The sequence below is a fragment of the Lolium perenne genome, chromosome 6 (genome assembly GCF_019359855.2).
Source record: "Lolium perenne isolate Kyuss_39 chromosome 6, Kyuss_2.0, whole genome shotgun sequence".
Lineage (NCBI taxonomy): Eukaryota > Viridiplantae > Streptophyta > Magnoliopsida > Poales > Poaceae > Lolium > Lolium perenne.
Genome location: NC_067249.2, coordinates 60,052,847 through 60,073,987, shown reverse-complemented (window position 1 = coordinate 60,073,987; position 21,141 = coordinate 60,052,847). Strand labels below are relative to the sequence as shown.

General features: G+C 46.5%; 1 protein-coding gene across 1 annotated transcript; it reads left to right on the top strand.

Annotated features, from left to right (window-relative positions):
* The first annotated feature begins 14,330 nt into the window (after positions 1-14,330).
* LOC139832407 (uncharacterized) lies at positions 14,331-18,070 on the top strand. Its single transcript, XM_071822161.1, has 3 exons — positions 14,331-15,123; positions 15,195-15,797; positions 17,895-18,070. Exons 1-3 carry the CDS (start codon positions 14,331-14,333, stop codon positions 18,068-18,070), a joined length of 1,572 nt encoding a protein of 523 aa, XP_071678262.1.
* The last annotated feature ends 3,071 nt before the right edge of the window (positions 18,071-21,141 follow it).

Below are 21,141 nucleotides of genomic sequence, written 5' to 3'. Positions count from 1 at the left end.
TTTTAATATCTTACATACAGTTACATGATTACACAAAAATAAATGAGAAATTGATTGCCATGTTGAGATACTCATTTGTGCCATGAACATTCTTCAATTAACTTGATGATGGAGCATCTTCATCATTTAATTAATCTTCTTCGGCCGTAACCATGGAGCATCTTCATCATTTAACTTGATGCTTGGATCAATGTTCACTCTGAAGGGTGGAATTTCATCAAACTGATTATAATCTTCTGACATGTCTGTCTTGTCCTCCACTCCCATGATGTTTCTTTTTCCAGAAAGAACTATGTGGCGCTTTGGCTCATCGTTTGATGTATTTGTTTCCTTATGTTTCCTTTTTCTTGGTTTGGTAGACATATCCTTCACATAGAAAACCTGGGCCACATCCTTGGCTAGGACGAATGGTTCGTCTCTATACCCAAGATTGTTGAGATCCACTGTTGTCATTCCATACAACTTGTCTACCTGAACCCCGCCTCCTGTTTTGTTGACCCATTTGCACCTAAACAAAGGGACCTTAAAAGAAGGTCCATAGTCAAGTTCCCATATATCCTCTATGTAACCATAATATGTGTCATTTGGGCCTTCATTCATTATTGCATCGAACCGGACACCACTGTTTTGGTTGGTGCTCTTTTTATCTTGGGCGATCGTGTAAAATGTATTCCCATTTATCTCGTACCCTTGGAAAGTCACTACAGTCGAAGATGGTGTCACAGGCAAGTACAACCGATCTTCAATATCTTTGTTATTCAGAGATGTTTTTGCAACCAACCGCCGAAAGTCGACATGTGTTCACGTCTAATCCAATCGTTCGATCGCCCGGGTTCTGGGAGCGTAGAAAGTTCTTGTGGTCACCGATATACGGAGCCACCAAGGTGGAACTTTGTAGAACTGTGTAGTGTGCTTGAGTCAAAAAAATCCCGTCCCTACATATCATTGATTTCCTTCCTAGCGTGCCTTTTCCACTTAGTCTCCCTTCATGCCGCGATTCAGGAACACCAATCGGCTTAAGGTCAGAAATAAAGTCAACACAGAATTCAATGACCTCCTCTGTTCCATAGCCCTTGGAGATGCTTCCTTCTGGCCTAGCACGGTTATGAACATATTTCTTTAAGACTCCCATGAACCTCTCGAAGGGGAACATATTGTGTAGAAACACAGACCGAGAATGCAAATCTCATCGACCAGGTGAACGAGGAGATGTGTCATAATATTGAAGAAGGATGGTGGGAACACCAGCTCAAAACTAACGAGACATTGGACCACATCATTACGCAACCTCGGTAGAATTTCTGGATTTATTACCTTCGAGAAATTGCATTGAGGAATGCACATAGCTTCACAATGGGCGATCGAACATTTTCCGGTAGAAGCCCTCTCAATGCAATCGGAAGCAACTGTGTCATTATCACGTGATGTCATGAGACTTCGTGTTCGGGAATGTTTTCTTCTCCATATTTATTATTCCCTTTATATTGGAGGAGAAGCCAGACGGGACCTTGATACCGCTCGTACATTCAAAAAATATTTCCTTCTCTCGCTTTTGTAAGAGCGTAGCTGGAGTAATGACGTCCTTTAACTCTCTCATGCAGCTTTTTGGGGTCTTTCCTACGTTGCTGGTCCTCCCGTGCTTCGGTGTATCTTTTGTCTTCCCGTACACGCCCGTAAAGCCTAGCAGGTTCACGCAAAGATTCTTCGTCACGTGCATCACATCGATTGAAGAGCGGACCTCTAAGACTTCCCAATAGTGTAGATCCCAAAATATAGATTTCTTCTTCCACATGGGCGCGTGTCCGGCATCGTCATTCGGAAATGCACCGTCCGCCAGACCCTTTCCAAATATTACATCTAGATCCTTGACCATACCAAATATATCAACACCATCACGATGGAGAGGCTTCCTCCGGTGATCAGCCTCACCGTTGTAATGCTTGCCTTTCTTTCTTACGGGATGGGTAAGCCTAAGAAATCGACGATGCCCTGTACACGACCTTCTTACATTTTTCCAAATAATCACCTTCGAGCTCATGTAAACGGTGCGTGCATGCATTGTATCCCTTGTTTGATCGTCGAAATGTTACCAAGAGCAGGCCAGTCATTGATGGTTACGAAAAGCAGCGCTCTTAGGTCAAATTCCTCCCGCTTGTGCTCGTCCCACACACGTACACCGCTAGAGACCACAGCTGTAGAAGTTCTTCAACTAATGGCTTCTGTACACATCAATGTCGTTCCCGGGTTGCTTCGGGCCTTGTATGAGCACCGGCATCATAATGAACTTCCGCTTCATGCACAACCAAGGAGGAAGGTTATATATACAAAGAGTCACAAAGCCAGGTGCTATGGCTGCAGCTGCTCTCCAAAAGGATTCATGCCATCTGTACTTAGACCAAACCGTAAGTTCCTTGCATCCTGTGCAAAGTTTGGGAACTCTCTATCGATTTTTCTCCATTGGGAGCCATCAGCAGGTGCCTCAACATCACGTCTTTCTTACGGTCTTCTTTGTGCTATCGCAACAACCTAGCATGCTCTTTATTTCGAACAAGCGTTTCAGCCGTGGTATTATAGGAGCATACCACATAACCTTGGCAGAACCCTCTTCCCCGGGGCGCTCGCCCTCAACATCACCAGGGTCATCTCGTCTGATCTTATACCGCAATGCAGTGCACACCGGACATGCATCCAAATTCTCGTACTCATCGCGGTAGAGGATGCAGTCATTAATGCATGCATGTATCTTTTGCACATCTAATCCTAGAGGGAAGACAATATTCATCGCTACGTACGCATCGGCGGCCAATTCGTTACCCCTTGGAAGCTTCCTCTTAATTATTGTCGCAACTTTCCAAATCCTGAGTCGGTGACACCGTTCTACGCCTTCCATTGCAACAATTCCAGTGTCTTTGCCTAGCTTCTTATGGCCATCTTCGCAAGTTGGGTATAACAATTTGTTGTGATCTTCTATCATCTTGTCGAAGGCCAACCTTTCCTTTTCAGTTTCACATTCTCTCCTTGCATCAGCAATGGCCCGGCCAAGATCATCATCAGCAGGCTCATCTGGTGCCTCTTGATCTTCTACTTCATTGTCTTCATTGCCTTCTGCAGTATCATCGTATTCAGGGAAATTGGGATAACCGTCATCATCCTCTTCCTCTTCGTCATTGTCTTCCATCATAACCCCTCTTTCTCCGTGCTTGGTCCAACAATAGTAACTGGGCATGAAACCGGATCACAGAAGGTGGCTGTGAATGAGACTCGAGTGAGCGTAATTTACGGTATTCTTGCAGTCCACACATTGACAATACATGAAGCCACCATGTTTGTTTGCCTCCGCCACGGCCATAAAATTATCCAGGCCCGCAGTGAACTCGTCAAACCGTCGGTCAATGTACATCCATTACCGATTCATTTGCATGATATAATTAAGCTGATCAAAACCATTACAGAACATCACGATGTATATATACACATGCATTTTATCAATTGCAGATGAAAAGGATAAAGTTGTTAACCTCGATGAAGAAGAAAAAAGCAAGTTAAGTGTGGCTTGATTTGTGTAAACTCAAGTGGCAAATCCTCTTAAGCATTTCATCAAACACCTCTTGTGCATGTGAAGAAGAGAGGAAAGCAATACACCCCTCTTGTGAAGATAGTGAAAAAATGGCCAAGTGTGGCTCACACTTGGGCAGGGGCAAGGTTATATAGCCAGAGGCGGGGCCTTTGGACCTGGTTTGTATTACAAACCGGGACTAAAGGGTTCCCCACGACTGACACGGCCTGCGGCGCCCTGCGGTGGACCCTTTAGTCCCGGTTTGTAATACAAACCGGGTCCAAAGGCCACTACAGGACAGGCGCCAGCGGGTGGGGTCGTCCTGGGCAGAAACGAACCGGGACCAATGCCCCCATTGGACCCGGTTTGGTTCAGCACTGGGACATTTGCTTGGGACCAAAGGCCTCTTCTCCACTAGTGAATGTGGAATCCTACAAAAAGAAAGTTGATGATGTACGCTCTCTCATTTTCCGCCTCTGTTGGTAGCTATGATCATGCTATGATCATGTATATATCAGCAGGTTAACTAAGATTTTCTTGGTTGACTTTATTGCGATTAAGATATATACTTACACTTATGCTTCATTTATTACAGAATAAGAGCACCTCCACTCACATCCGGATAAAACACCGAATTGAGTGTTTGGGAGACACCGCAAGGTGCCCGCTTTTGGAGGATGTCTGTTTCCAGCCGCGTTCCCCTAAACGAGGCCCCTCTCTCCACGTCTGAGCGGCACAACGGTTGGGAAGAGGCTGGATGTGAGCGGCGGCGATGCGGTGGGAAATGAGAGTAGTGGCAATGTGGTGGGGAAGAGACGAGCGGTGGGAAATACGGTGCAGTTCGACTGGACCCGTTGCTAAAACCACCTCTCAAAACAGCCTAATCCAGATCTAGAGAGTGACTTGCCGGGTATTCCATAGTTGGGGGGAATTTTTCCAATTAATAGTTAGGGAGTTTAGTGTCTCAAACAAAATACATAGTGGGTTATGTGGACTTCTTTCTTACCGCACACATTCGGGCACACACAAGCAAAGATAGCAACCAAACAGTGGCCGCCTTTGGTAGATGCTACGTTTCACTACCTTTCAGTCGCTGGCGCCAGGGGCCCATACGGCAGCTCGACTCTCAATGAAAAGAAAAATGTAGCACATAATTCTGACGGGTATATAGTATAGGGGAATATGCTGCAACTGGGAACAAAAATGTTTTCTTGTATTTGTGTCAATCATTAGTTGCAACTGAAATTGAATTACCTCTGACCGAGAAATAAGTTAGTTCTTGTTTGATTATGAATTAAGAGCATCTCCAGTCGCGTCCCTCAAAAAGCGTCCGGCACAAATGATTTGGGGCACGTTTGGGACCGCGCCGGACAAAAAGAGAGACCAAAAATCTGTAAAAAAAAGAGGCCCTTCCCAGCCGCGTCCCTCAAACAGCGTCCGGATGCATGCATTTTAATAGAGGGGACCACCCCATGTGGAAAAAGTAGTTGAGAGAAAGTGTGGAGAAAGAGACTAGCATGTGGGGACTAGGGGCTGCATGCATGCATCCGGACGCTATTTTTGTGTCCGGCGTCCCCGGTAGAGAATAGAGTCTCTACCAGGGACGCCGGACATAAAATGGGACGCTATTTAGCTTTGGGGGACGCAACTGAAACACGATTTTCCCCATTTCTTATCCGCCGTCCCTCAAACCTCATTTAGGGGACGCGACTGGAGATGCTCTAACCAAACCTTTACTCATGTTTTGCAAACCTCATTTAGGGGACGCGACTGGAGTATTGTTTTCGTTGTCCATGCCTCCATGGTATTTCTCCAATCCATAATAATTGTCAGTGAGTTAGTATAACTTGACTAAAATAATATAAATTCAGCTCGAAGTATCTGCCCGGAGTATCCTTGCAACCGAAGTAACTGCGCTTGCTCCGTTGCAAGGAGATAGTACAAGTGCAGCTAGCTGGCGACTCCCCAGTCCTGACTCCTGACCCAAGCAAAGCAACGGAGAATCTCAAATCATCCCAACGTCTCGCCAAAAAAATGACACCCTCGCAGTTTTTACCATTTATAAAAAAACCTTGCTTGACAGGACTGATCGAACGAAACGGTGTGTTCTTTCTTCTGACCCATTCTTCTCCGGCGACCCCGAAGTAGAAGTGCCGCCTTGCTAGCGTCCGGTCGTCCACGTGACCATGTCCTGATATAGATGTGCTTCTTCCCCGGTGAACCAACGAACAACGGAACAAGACTGAAGATATTCGTGTTTTTTTCATTCCCTTTTAGCGAGGGATGTAAGGGTCGGTTGCGAGATGGTGACACTTTACCGTGCTGCTCAAGTTGCTTATATACGCATACATTACAATTAGGTACAGCTTGGAGATATTCTATTTACTACTACCACTATCTAGATGCCTTAGAGCATCTCTAGCCGCGTCCCCCAAAGGGATTTGGGGCGCGCCGGACAGAAAATGCGTTTCAGCCGCGTCCCCCAAAGCCCATTTTTGTCCGGCGCGCCCCCATTTGGTGTCCGGCGCCCCGAGCCCGTCCCCGTCCCAAATGGGACGCACCGGGGACTGCCCAGGTCTGCGGGCGGCGTTCTTGGCGTCCATGGACGACAAGGACGCCTGGAGGGGCGACCTCGACGCGGCGATCGCCTTGTCCATCCGCGACTCCGGCAAGCCGCTGGTGGACCTCACCGACGACGACGAGGCAGGACCAAGCGGCGCGGTGAAGGACGAGCCCATCGACGAGCCCGTCGGCGAGCGCGTCAAGCAGGAGGTCGTCACCGACGACATGTACAACTTCGAGCAGTACTACGACGCCTCCGGCCGCCGCAAGTGGTTCTAGATTAGGTTTAGTTTAAATTTAGTCAAATTTCGTTCGAATCTTGGAAGTTTGGACGAATCTTAGTCGAATCTCGTTAAGTTTAAAATTTCCGAATTTTTGTTTGGGGGACGCGACTGGGGAGCGACGTCCCCCAAAGACGGCACGAACGAAACACGTCCCCCAAACGCTCAATCCGGCGTGGTTTAGGGGACGGTTTGGGGGACGCGGCTGGAGATGCTCTTAGATTTGAAAAATAGATAGCATATACATATGTTATTTAGTATATATATTCAAATTTTAAAAAAAAACTAAGACATTCTTTTATGGACGAAGAATTATTACTAATATAACCCAAGAAATTGTTTTGACACATAAGCTCCAGTGATCCCTCTACATTAAAAGATTCAACAACATATTAATAAGTTCTAAAAGAATTGAAAACGATTCTGGACTTTGTAATGATATATCTTACAAGCTTGCAGAATCACAAGGAAATATTCTTCTTATTATGGTCTACACAAAAATAATAAAATATGATTTTTTTTAGATTTCAAAATGTGATAACCAGTTCCACAATTTTGCTATTTCTTTAGATTCCAAAGTATGATAACCAGATCCACACATTATTTTGACCTGATAATTTACACGTTTATGCATTACCTTACTGGCTACATCCTATTTTTCAGATTTTTTAAAAGTAAGAGTTATAATTTTCTTTATGTTTTAAAAAGCAGGACCATTAGTGCCAATGTGCACCAAATCTCCACTCACTACAACCGGACTTTATAATTAAGTGTTGAATTTAAGTCCCCGTATAAATTGCAGACAAAAAGTAGCAGGGGAATATGTTGTACAGTATTACAGTGTGCGCCGGGCGCGGGCACGCATATGGCCGGTAGCATGGGCACGGAAATTTCACCAAAGTGCAATCACGCACAATACGTACAACCGCGCAACAGTAGGTAGCCAGTTGGAGACGTGGGATGAAAAGACACGAGTCGTCAGATGGTCGGTTGAAAACGAGTGGCCGTCCACGTGCAGCACGGCATGCACGGCTGACCTGATGACTTCCGTAAACTTCCGTAGAAGCATATGCAAATATGCAGTGCAATGCATAGTGTGCGAGTAACTTCGTCGTGCCTCAAACAGCTTCGTCGTGCAGACCGGAAAAGCCGAGGTACCGATGACTCATCTGGGCCGATTTCAACTATGTAGAGATCTTGACTAGTTCTGCACTTCTGCATCCTTTCTTGAACTATTGTGCCGTTCAAGTTATACACAGCCGTCAATACTGAACTTACAAGTAATAAGAAATTGACGTGGAATTTTTATGTAGATCACCAAGGAAATTATCTGTTCGAAAACTGAATGAAATTTAAAGAACTTTTGGTTGAATTTAGATAATTCTAGTGGGTATCGAAATATTTGCAATGGATAGATCCAATTATCCAAAACTATTTTTTGACTAAGAGCATCTCCAGTCGCGTCCCTCAAAAAACGTCTGGCACAAATGATTTGGGGCACGTTTGGGACCGCGCCTGACAAAAAGAGACTAAAAATCTGTACAAAAAAGAGACCCTTCCCAGCCGCGTTCCTCAAACAGCGTCCGGATGCATGCATTTTAGTAGAGGGGACCATCTCATGTGGGAAAAGTAGGTGAGAGAAAGTGTGGGAAAATAGAATGACATGTGGGGAGAAGGGCTGCATGCATGCGTCCGGACGCTATTTTTGTGTCCGGCGCTATTTAGCTTTGGGGGACGCGACTGGACCGTGTTTTTCTCCATTTCTTGTCCGCCGTCCCCCAAACGTCATTTGGGGGACGCGACTGGAGATGCTCTAAGTCTAGATTACGTCCAAATTGGGTGAATATTGGCAGAGCCGAAAGAAGTTTTAAAAGTTTAGACAAATTTTAGGCTAAGTTTATATTACGTCAAAATTGGGTGAATATTGACAGATCAGAAAGAAGTTTTGAAATTTTGGCGAGGTTTGAAATTTTACTGTTGCCGAGTTTTTAAACCTTTTTGCATGTGCCGAATCAAATTTGTCCATTTGTATTTGCCACCTTGTTTAGTTGACCAGGCGTTGACCATGTAGAGGATTTAAAAAGGAGTAGTGATGACTTTAAGTCCTGTTAAAATCGGATATATGTGCTAGTGATATTTATTATGATTTCTTTTGAAGCTACGCTAAAGAAAGGGAAATGTGGTTGACACTATATTTGTTGCATCCATATTATATGCGTTTTTTCAATTGGCGTACTACATATGTTAGAAACTCTAGTGACATAATCATGACAACACAATATCTTCCAAAATTCTGGACTAATCCGATATTTCTTCATGAAGTGGCAAAATCACCACAATTTAAGGCTCTTTTCAACAGCCACTTGACTGTTAACTAACGGACACCCGACGGAAGTGATAGACCAGCACCGGGTGCAAAATTCAGTGGTATATTTAAAACTGCAAATTCAGTGGAGTAAGTGATTTTGTTTTGTGAATCTGATAAGTGATATTTAGACATACGACAAGCAAATAATTTACTGTGCATATGGAATTTCCTAAAGAACAATACTACAGTAGTAAGATCCGTGACACGTTAAGTTACTGGCTCGGACAGCCAGCTTCCAAGCACACCCGCTAGAACACAAACTTGTTTAATCCGTCAGCGGTGCCTGGCGGTTTGAAATCTATATAAAAAAAAATCAGTGTCACGGCTGGTACTCAACTACTACTCCGCACGATGCATCGTTGACAAAAACAGATGTAGGGCAGCTGTTGGGCTTCCAAGCAACTGGAGAAGAAATATGCGTTGACTCATCATCGTTCCTAACGCCGTGTACAATCGGACGGGCAGACACGTTAGTGGGATGCCCGTAGATATCGCCACACACACGCAGATAAACGTACTGCTTGTGGTTGGTTTGTTGGAGTTCAAAACCAGCAAGGTGCACGGATGGTGGCCTAAATGTGGAAACCTACATATAGAAAGTTGATGCCGTACGCTATGATCGTGCTATTCTAACATGTATGTCAGCAGGTTAACCAAGATTTTCATGGTTGACTTTATTGCGCTTGAGATGTATACTTATGCCTAATCTATTGCAAAACAAGTGCCTAGTAATGGCATATCATCCAATGGCAAACTGAATGTTAGCCGCGAGATGAAAAGAACATACAACTTGAATGGGAAAGTCGCTGCAGCAACACCATCAGAGCCGTTGTTGAGGTTGCCGTGGTGTTGTCGAAGTCTGTTAAGGAAGAACTTGAATAACAATGAGTCAATGAGAGTCATCTAGAAGTTGTCTGAAATTACAATGAGTCAACGAGAGTCAACCAGAAGTTGTCTGAAATTTTAGCATCAGTGAGACCAAAATTTGTGAGAGCAGATTTGGTTCTCCTGGCGTTTAAAATACAGAGTATATGAAAATTGTATTTATATGTTTCAAAAGATTACTAAAATTAATACATGAACACAGTCACATGTCTTGAATACTCGTGCGAAATTTTGGTAGACATTACACTGCATTTTGAGCTACAGAAAAATGTGGCTATGTGTATAGGTTTGAAAACACAGACTTTTTGCCAGAAATTTTTCCTTTTCGTATAGTTAAAAAATACTGTATATATTGTTCCATGAAATTTCTACCTTACCTTAGGAATGGGAAGATATATGTATGTATTTAATTTTAGATATTTTTAAGTCCTAGAAATATGTTACTCACTTGCCAAAAGGCACTTTCTGAAAGTTTGTCTCCGACCGCTCCTACCTTTCATAGTATATAGCCCATGAAGCATTCGTGGACTTCATATCAAGGCTGTAGCCCATATAATACAACGCGGTGACAAATAAAACAAATTTGCTTTCATTTCGGAGAATAATTTTTTGTGATGCCGGTTGAGTCATTACACGTAAATACGTGCTGAGCTTGCAAAAGTTTTACACGCGCAGTGTCGTCGGCTCCGCGTTGACTAATGAAGTCACGAGCAGGAGCACGTGACGTGCGTTGACAAATGACACTATATTCCGCACGCAAGACGCACGAACGGATCCCTGTGTGTGCTACAGTAATACTCCCATCGGCAGCTCGATCCGCGCACGTAGACATGAACAGTACTCCCTCCGTCCACAAATAAGTGTACCTGCGGGGTTTTCAAGATAAATTATGAGGTGGAGTGAAAAGTATATTGGGAACATGCATCTCTCATCTTTAATTCTTTCACCTCCAATAAGCTAATTGCATGTAAAAAGCAAGAAGAATATGTGCTCAATATTATTGGGTTTGATTTCCGTGCGATGAGAGAGAAGAAATTAAATTGCATTGGAAAGATAGGAGTACACTCTTTTATGGACAAAGTTTAAAGGCTAGATGTCCACTTATTTGAGGACGGAGGGAGTATTATACAGCACTCCCCCGTCTGAGGCGCAACTCTGCCCCGCAGTACGAAACTCTCCATTCATAAAAGTAGTAAAATACTGTCTGGTTCCGTGACAACAAGAGCTGGATTATTATGTTGGCAGTGATTGAACAAGATACGCGCAGTTGTACTGAACATAAGACTACCCACAATGGGAGTATCATAGGTAGTATCATGCATTCCATGCATGCAAAATGCTGATGTGACAGTGTAATTAAGGATGAGAGAGAGGGTACTAGTATCATAGGTAGATACTGTATCATAGCACATACTACTAGAAAAATTAATGTCAAATAAATCTTGTACATATATTTGCATTGAGATTTTACAAAACAATTAATATATAGAGACTATGATACTAATATATGTTACCATGCATTATGGAGTTAGTAACATATAGTAGTATCATATGCATGATACTTCTATATCATACTATGCATTGTGACTAGTCTAATAACTACTTCCTCCATCACAGTTTACACAGCATACCTCAAAATTCTCTGGAATCAAGGTGGAAAGCGATTGGCTGTGTTATCGTGGGGGCAAGGCGTGAAAGTAGGATTGGTAGTTATTAAGCTACGTCTAATTACGCGAGAAATTAGCGCCTAGCTAGTAACCCCGGCCAGTTAATGAGTTGTTCCCGGACATGGAGAGGTGGAGACTGATTCACACTTGCATGCACACAACGGAAAGAAAAGGGAAAGAAATTAAACTGCGGGTCTAACTGCTCTCAAAACACTCCAATTAATTGCCTAATCAATGACTTTGCGCCTTAAACCGCTCCTATTCTGAAAATGCATGAATTTGGAGATGCGTTGTGTAAACTGTGATGGAGGGAGTACCAGAGATGATAGAGCTAAGACTAATCATAGTGGGGAGTAATAGTAGTGCCATGCATATGACACTATACTCTACGTTTATAATACATAGTAACTTAGATGTAGTATCATGCATAAATGTATTAATTAGCTTGTAGACTCATTCTATCTTGAAAAGTGTGATGTTATGGTAACATAGCTAGTTACCAGAACCATCTCTTTCTTCATTTAATATCATGTCATGTCATCAATTTGCCTAGTTGGCAATGCATGTAGCTCTATGTTACTATAGTTACTCCCACTATGAGTAGTCTAAGGGCCTGTTTGTTGTAGCTTTTGGAGGCTTTCCACGAAAATAAGCAGCTCAAACGAGCCAAAGGGCTCGGCTGCGCGGTGGGCTTTTCCAAAATCCAGAAGTTTTCTTTTAGATGGGGAAAAGCACCGTTTTAGGTGCTTCCCGAGCTTCCCCGCAAGTCAACCGAAGGAGGTTACAGTTTAGGTCATATCGTTGCTTCAAATTACCGAAAAAATGCCACCGCAGGAACAGCCCGGCCCGTGCCGAACCGAGCATTTTCTTGCCCCTCCCGAAATAGAACCACACCTGCTCGCTCCCGTGCCCCTCCCCTGGCCGCCCGCCGTCGCCCCTGGGCCGGCCGCCGCCGCCACCCCTCCCCTAGCCGCCCTAGACGCCGCCCGCCGCCGCCACCCCTCCCCTAGCCGCCCGGACGCCGCCGCCGCCGCCGCTGCCCCTGGACGACGCCCGTTGCCCCTGGACACCGTCCGCCGCCCCTGGATGCCGCCTGGTCGCTGGCCGCCACCACACCCTGACGCCGCTCGCCGGTAGCCTCCACTCCCTCGCCTGACCGTCGGACGCCGCCACTCCTTCGCCTGACCGCCGGACTCCCGTGCAGATCGAGCTGGAGGCAGGAGGAGCCGATTGATTTTTTGTGCTCTGTTTTAGGGCCTTTTTGCAAAAAAGGTGTTCCTTTTTGCAAAAAAAAACAACTAGTTAAATACAGAATATTAAATGAGTGTGTATTTTATGGAATATTAAATGAGTGTGTATTTTATGGAATATTGAATTAGTGTGTATTTTATAAAGTGTGTATTTTATACTTACATATAGTCTAGCTTTGTTTCAATACATACATGTGCTACCAATAAACACACCCTACATGAATGTAAGGGTGTTTCAGACAATTCAGCAGTTACAGCCAGACAGCCAGCTAGTTTGCCAAAGACTTCCACTCAGAAAAGCAGCTTCTCCTAGACAACAACTTTTCTGCACAGCACCCACAACCAGTCACAGCCAGCCACAACAAACAGGCCCTAAGACATGTATAATAATGATGACTCGGCTATTTGTAAGAGATAGCTATGTGATTGGTAAGATGGATGAAAATGAATGAGGAGAGAGAAGAAAACTATCTGTAAAGTTGTAGACAGTCTGTAGCTTTATTACAGATAACTTACACACATCATTTTTGTTGTTGTATGAAGGTTATCACTAATTAATACTGACATATACCTACGGCTAAAAATAGCAATTTACAGCAGACCATTATATACACTGTCTATATCATTATCTATATATAACATGGAGGAGTATTACAGACACCAAAAGTCTAAACCAATGTACATGCTTTAAGGCAAATGTACCCGATTGACCGTGTCGAGTCCATACTAGCGAATCCGCTTTGACCGGACTTGGGCGGATGGTCGACCGAAAGCGTGGCCTCATACAAGAAGATGAAGGTACCCGTCGTACGTTGGTGCTCGTATCGTAATCACATTCGTCTACCACCAATCGTAATTTTGGTTTAGAGTAAAGTCTGAAAAAAACCTTAAATCCATACGCAGTGTTGGAATTAAACACTGAAGCCCAACTTATAAATCCTAGTCGTTTCTTGTGTGATGATCGTTTCAACAGGGTTCACTGACATCGCCATGATCAGTATTGTGTTTGTTGACTTTTTTTGACTCGGCGGCTGATGAGCTCCATGTCCGCGCGTCTATGAGGAAGGAAGTGCAGGCGGTAGCGGGAGCTACCCGTGCTGCTGAAACAGAGCTACGTCCCTTGCGGCGATGGCGAGATTGGAGCTTCATTCGAGATACCTGAGAAGGTGATTGGATAGGGTCTAGCTTACAGCTAGGCATGGGCAGCCCGGCCAGGACGGGCCGGATCGGGCTTGCATGTCGGGTCAGGCTTGGACCTGGCTCTTGAGCCCGAACATCGGGCCAGGCCGGCTCGGGCTTGCAAAAAACGCGATTTTAGCTTAGTTTAGGTCGGGCTTGTCGGGGCTTGGCCGGGCTTTTCTCTATTCGGGCCGGATTTATGCCCGATTTGTAAACTCGAAGGTCAGGCCAGGCCGGGCTCGGGCCTGGGAATTTAGGTTCGGGTTTTTTTCAGGCCTCGCCTGAAACCCGGTCTAGGCCCAAGGAATGCCCAGGTGTAGTCTAGCTTCAAGGCACCCAAAAATTTCATGCGCAGATGACCAAATGCGATTGCTTCAAAAACTGGAAAAACCATCAATCTAATCGGGTATCTTCAAAAGTTGGCTTCACATGTTTTACCTTTTTCCACCCTGCACCCACAGTCCAGCTTTGTTTATTTGATTTCATGTTAATTTTATCAGTTGCTTCAGCGCCGCCGCCGGGAAGGGAGATGAAATCGAGTCTGCCCTAGACGGGGGCTAGCTCCCAGCAGCCCAGTTGCCGATGCAACAACAGAGAACGCAGCTTCCGCTGCCGCTACTGCTCGGGTTTGGAGCACGACTGCCGTTCGAGATGGGAGGTGAACCCGAGGCTGTGAGGGAGGGGGGTGCCACCTCAAATGTCGTTGCACGGCTGGATGACGTAGTTGCCGGCTGCCGGTACTGCTTGGGAGGGAGCTTCGCGGCTGCTCGGGTTGTGCCAGACGGCAACGCCGCCCCCAGCTGCCGCTACTGCGGCGGGATGGGATGCTTCGGCCACTGCTCGGGAAAAGGCCACCGCGCGCGACCTGGAGAGAGAGATAGCGAGAGGCAGATGAGAAAATTAAAAAAATTAAGAGCATCTTCAGTCGCGTCCCCCAAAGCGTCCCCCAAAGAGATTTGGGGCGCGCCGGACAAAAAAAGCGTTCCAGCCGCGTCCCCCAAAGCCCATTTTTGTCCGGCGCGGCCCGATACGGTGTCCGGCGCCCCGAGCCCGTCCCCGTCCCACAGGGGACGCTCCGGGGACGCCGGACACAACGAAAAGCGAGGCGGGCTCCCACATATCGGCGACTATTTGCATAAACCGTTGGTTCGCGCCTCTTTTCTCGTCGCTCCTTCCTTCCCGCGCCTCCCACCCCACCGCCGCCGCTGGATTTCCCGGCCGTTTGGGCGTCTGATCTGTGCTGCGAGTCAGCACCGTTGTCGCGGCTGGGGCTCCCGCCGGTCGTGCCGCCGCCGCTGCGTCGCCAGCGCCTCCCAGAACGCGCCGTCAAATCCGCCCCACCTCCGCGCACAGAAGGTGCTCGACGACTTGCCAGGTAGGCGCGATTGGTCGCTGTTTGTTGCGTCGTCTGCCTCGGCGCAATTTTAACCATTGATTTTGCTTTAGCCATGGACAGCGACGATGAGATGGTTGCCCTGCTGCTGGAGGACGAGCAAGCGTTCGACGACGACCTGCGGGAGCATTTGCTGATCATCGCGTCCCTCCAGGACATGCTTGACGCTGAGGCGGAGAAGAGGAAGAGGCCGCGCCGCGGAGGATCAAGGCCGGGAAGAAGGAAGTCGAAGCCCCGGCAGAGGATGGAGGGGCATGCCATGCTGCAGAACGACTACTTCGCCGACGGGGCAACACATGCCGACAATTTTCGGCGCCGGTACAGGATGAGCAAGGGTCTGTTCATGAATATCCTCCACGGCGTTCGAGAGTTCGACCCCTACTTCAAGCTCAAGGTCGACGCTGTAGGCGTTCTCGGGTTCTCATCCATTCAGAAGTGCACCGCCGCCATGAGGATGCTTGCATACGGAGCACCTGCCGATACACATGACGACTACCTTCGCATGAGTGAGTCTACTGCCATTGAGTGCATGTACAAGTTTTGCCGAGCTGTGGTGGGAAAGTTTGGCAAATACTACTTGAGAGGGCCAACCGAGGAAGAGATCGCAAGGATCATGGCACAAAATGCTGCCAGAGGATTTCCTGGAATGCTTGGAAGCATCGATTGCATGCACTGGGCATGGAAGAACTGCCCGTTTGCTTGGCAAGGTATATACAAAGGGCGTCATGGATATTGCAGTGTGGTGCTTGAAGCTGTGTCAGATTATGACCTGTGGATTTGGCATTCTTTCTTTGGCAGGGCGGGATCACACAATGACATCAACGTGTTGCAGCGGTCTCCGGTGTTCAGCAGACTAGTGGAAGGGCATGCTCCACCATGCAACTATGAGATCAATGGCCACCAATATACCAAAGGCTATTATCTAGCCGATGGTATATATCCAAAATGGGCCACTTTTGTCAAAACAATCTCGAATCCATCAGGTCTGAAGAATTCTCACTTTGCTACACGACAGAGGCTTGGCAGAAGGATGTCGAGCGGGCATTTGGTGTGCTTCAAGCACAATTTGCCATTGTCCGGTACCCTGCTCTAAGCTGGTCTCACGACCAAATGTGGGAGGTGATGCAGGCTTGTGTGATCATGCACAATATGATCATCGAGGATGACCGCAAGAATCATGTTAGGTCACATGTTGGTCCCTATGAGTGTCAAGGCCCTCTCGCGGAGGTTGATCATGAGTTGCCTGCAGATTTTGCTGATTTTCTCGCCATGCACGCAGAGATCCGTGACAGCAATGTGCATGAGCAACTTCAAGCTGATCTCGTTGAGCATTTGTGGAGGATCAAAGGAAATACCGTGGCACCTTGATGTATCATCTAGCCCTTTTTATTATATTTGATTACTTTTTTTATTGTTTGTTGTAATTTAATTTGAAAACAATCCTCGAAAACATTTTTTTTTCATATGCTACATTTGATATAAATGGTTTATGTGCTAAAAAAAATATTTTAAATGTTTGGGGGCGGCGTTTGGGGGACGCGGCTGGGGAGCGACGTCCCCCAAACGCGGCACGAACAAAACACGTCCCCCAAACGCTCAATCCGGCGCGATTTGGGGGACGGTTTTGGGGGACACGGCTGGAGATACTCTAAGAAGGTTTATACGTGATATGTGGGCTAAGGATGTCTGTCTAAGAGATTTACAAAGAACATGACCACATCAGCAATCCCCTTGTTTGCAAACCACCTAAACGCTACTTTAGACTGAGATCCCCAAGTTGGGTGCTCATTTTGAGATTAAGTTCAAGGTTTAATCCTGACTCTGCCTACGAGTTCAAAGCTTCTTTTTTCAGGCTTTACTCTTTGGTTTATGAAGCGTTGGATGTGGGAGTTGTGTGGATATACGGTGCAACGTTTTCTTTTACGAAACACAGTACAATTAAAAACGCTTACAAATACGCGCACACACTCATCTCTATAAACGTACGCGCACACATCCTACTCCTATGAACATATGTGAAAGACTGCGTCGAAGAAACTGATCCGGAGCGGAAAGCGTACGTAGGCCAGGTGATTTACACAAAAATAACCCTTTTATGAAAGAAAAGCACAGACTGACCCTTCGACCAAACTATTTTACCCATCTAACCCTTTTGTGTGGCGCCCCTCCCACCGGCGCCACACCTCACTGTGTGGCGCCCATGCGGGCGGTGCCACTCGCCCATCCGATGTGGCGCGATCGACGCTGATGTGTGCTCGACTCTGACGTGGCAGGATGTGTGGCGTCGCTCCCATCGGCGCCACACACTGAAAGTGTGGCGCCGATGCCAAGGGCGCCACACATCCACTTATGTGTGGCCGCGCGAGCCCGCCCCAGCCTGATCCAGCCATTCTCCTCTCTCTGTTTCTTCTTCCCTCAAGAAAGGCGGCCGACTCTCTCCCCCCCTCAAATCCCTATTCAAATCTCTTGGATTTCATCAGATCTGCCCGTGTAGATCGTTTCCAACCCGTTCCTTGAGGTAATATCCTCCGTTTCCCTCCTTTTCATCCATTAATTTTGTGTATTTGGTTGAATCTACATGTGAAACCCTAGATGTGAAACCCTAGGTTTATTTGAGGGTGGATGTGGATTTGGTTGGATGTTAGAGCTGTTGAAGTAGAAGAAAGGGTAGTGTGCTAGGTTGTATGGGTAGATTATGTTGATTATGGTAACTAATGAACACATATATGTATGTGTTGTTCACATTATGCTAGGGGGAATGCACATCCGTTGGAAGACAATGTGTATCAACTCCGAGCAACATTGGTCCGTTTACAAGAAGACGGTGGCCGAGTCACAAGACAAGGATTTGGAGTTGTTTGCAGCTAAGACGGTTGATGCTCGTATCGAGCTTGACCTTAACCGGCGCTCCTCCCCGTTCAAGCAATGAGTCCACCACCCATGAGCCAAGAAGAAGCCGCCGAATCTCCCATTGTCCAATCTCCCATTGCCCAAGATCCTCCGTTGGAGAAGGAGTATGACGAGCATGACGATGGTGGTGATGGTTTCGAGATGAATGACAACAATGTCAGTGATCTGGATACATATTGGACGCAAGAGGAGATGGACCACTCCATTCCTTATTCACGTTGCTATGTGTCGGACTCGGATGATGATGGACCCGATGAGGAACTTGATGAGGATGGCTTGACGGGTAAGAAAGCTGAAAGAGCCGAGATATTCAAGAAGGTAACCGGACGGGATATTCGGATACCAATGTTCTGTGATGTTAGTTTTGCGAATGCAGCCGTGGTTGATGGTGGCAAAAGTTTACTTCTTGGATCTAGGACAATTTCCAAGAGAGATGTGGATGGTAGGACGGCTATGATCTCTAAAGGGCTCACGTTTGATACCTTCTTGGAATTGAAGGTATGGTTGAAGGAGTTTTTGATTAAGCATCATCGCCCTTACATCGTTGTGCACTCGGACTTGAAGAAGCGGTACACGCTAAAATGTATAGATAAAAGGTGTCCAGGGGTTGTCCGTGCAAGACCTTTCAAAAAAGGGCTCTCTTGGCACATAACAAGTTGTGTAGCCACTCACATGTGCCGGGGGCCGAAGCTTGATGGCAAGGATGCGCAGCCGGACCACCGTCAACTCACATCCGAGTTGATTGCATACAAGCTCTCGGCTGAGATATCATCACTTCCAACCATGAGCATTAGGTCCGTGCAAGATATGGTGAAATCCCAGTTTGACTACGACGTCAAGTATGGGAAGGCATGGAAGGTCAAACAAGCCTTATTCAAGATGTTGTACAGTGATTGGAAGGAAGCATACAACCGAGTCCCTAGGTTGTTGTTAGCGATGGCCGCTACTAACCCGGGCATGGTGCATGTGGTGGAGCCTTCTACTACCAAAATGACATTGCATGACGGTAAAAGAGTGAGGGTATTTCACCGTGCATTTTGGTCATTCGAGCAATGCACGAGGGCATTCGAACATTGTAGGCCGGTCACCGTCGATGGTACCTTCTTGACCGGGCAGTACAAGGGCACACTATTGGTGGCAATTGCAAATGATGCGAGCAACCGCTTAGTACCATTGGCTTTTGCATTGGTAGAGGTTGATAACAATGATAACTGGCAATGGTTTTTCCATATATTGAGGACGAGGATCATACCACCCTCAAAGGAAGTGTGTGTCATCTCGGATCGTCATTAAGGAATTCTCAATGCAGTGGAGCTTGACATTCCCGGGCATGCTCGCTTGCACCACCGATGGTGCATGAGGCATTTTTGTGCAAACTTCTACCGGGCATGCAAAACCAAAGAGTTGTCTGACCTTCTTCAAGATTGTTGCCTCGCTTACTCCGAGCCCCGCTTCGCAAACCTATACAACGGCTTGCTCAAGCACAAAGACCTCAGCCCGGGTGGTTTTGAGTTTCTTCAGAGGCACCTTATATTTAACTCAAAGTGGGCACGAGCTTATGATGAGGATGGGAGGAGATATGGTCAAATGGCAAGCAACATGGATGAGTGCTTCAACAATGCGCTGAAGGGTGTCTGTGCATTGCCCGTGATAGCAATAATTCAATACACATTCGAGAAGTTGAATGTCTATTTTCAGAACTACACCGAAGAAACGGAGAAGAAAATTGCTATGAACTGCGAGTACCCAACGAAGGATCATGAGTTCATGGACTTTCAGGCGAGGAAGGTGAACTCCCAAACGGCTACATGTTATGACAATGTTGACTGGGTGTATCAAGTGAATAAGCCGGGAGGCACCACACAAGGTGGTGTCCAACATGGAGGCCGGGCTTTCCGTGTGTCCCTAAAGATAAGTGAATGCACATGTAGGAGGCCATCTTTGCTTCATTTGGTTTGCTCCCACTTGCTCACAGCGGCACACACTAGATGTGTGGACTATAATAACCCGCTCACCGTTCGGGAGTCCGACTTCTCCATCGAAGCCACAAAAAGGACATGGGGTCCAAGGTTTTCTAACCACTTTGACCAATCACAATGGCCGGAGTATCATGTAGTGCAAGTTTGGCCCGATCCGGAATGGAAGGTTGTGAAACGTGGAAGAAGAAAGACAAAGAGGTATCACAGAGATATGGATAGATGGGGTCATTCGGAAAACAAGTTATTCCAAGAGGCCCGCGAGCCAATTAATTATGGATCATGCAATAGTAAGGGGCACAATAGAAGAAAATGTACATCCGGTAAAAAGTCAAAGGACAATGATGCTAGCACAAGCAAACAATCAAGTAGCCAACAAGCTTCAAATCAAGCTCCAAGCCAACAAGTTCCAAGCCAACAAGCTCCAAGGCAACCAGCTCCAAGGCAACAACCTCCAAGCCAACAAGGTCCTAGCCAACAAGCTCCAAGGCGACAAGCTCCAAGTCAACAAGCCCCATGGCAACAAGCTCCAAGGCAACAAGCCCCAAGGAAATAATCAAAATGGCGACAAGCTCCAAGGCAACCAAGGATTCATGTAGGGCTTAGTAGAGATCGCCATGGTGGATGTCGGGGTACTAGTATGCTAGGATACCTAGCGGGGCCTTATCCGTATGTGTCTCTGATATATTAATTGTATTGTACTTTCTATTTTTCTATTCCGTGACTAACTTTGGTTTCTTCAATTTTGTTTTCAGATATGGCAACTCAGCCCACCAAGGGGAAGGGGGTGTGCGAGGGCAATGAGAAGGAGGGGTCCGTTTGGGAGGAGGCTGTGAGGACAGTGCGGAAGAGGGAGAAGGAAGAAGTTGTGAGGAAGGAGAACGAGGAGCACGAGAAGAAGATGACCGAGTGTGCCCGTGTGCAAAGGGAGTATAGGAATACCTATGGCGCGAGAAGAAGAGGAATGAGAAGCTCCAGGCCGAACGGGGCCGTCTATGGAAGGAAAAATTCCAGGGGAACTGGCAACTTGCTCAACTAGCAAGGGAGAGGGCCAATAGGATGCACCTAGAGGAGGAGGCTAAGGAGGCTGAGCGTATAAAGGAGGAAAAGGCTC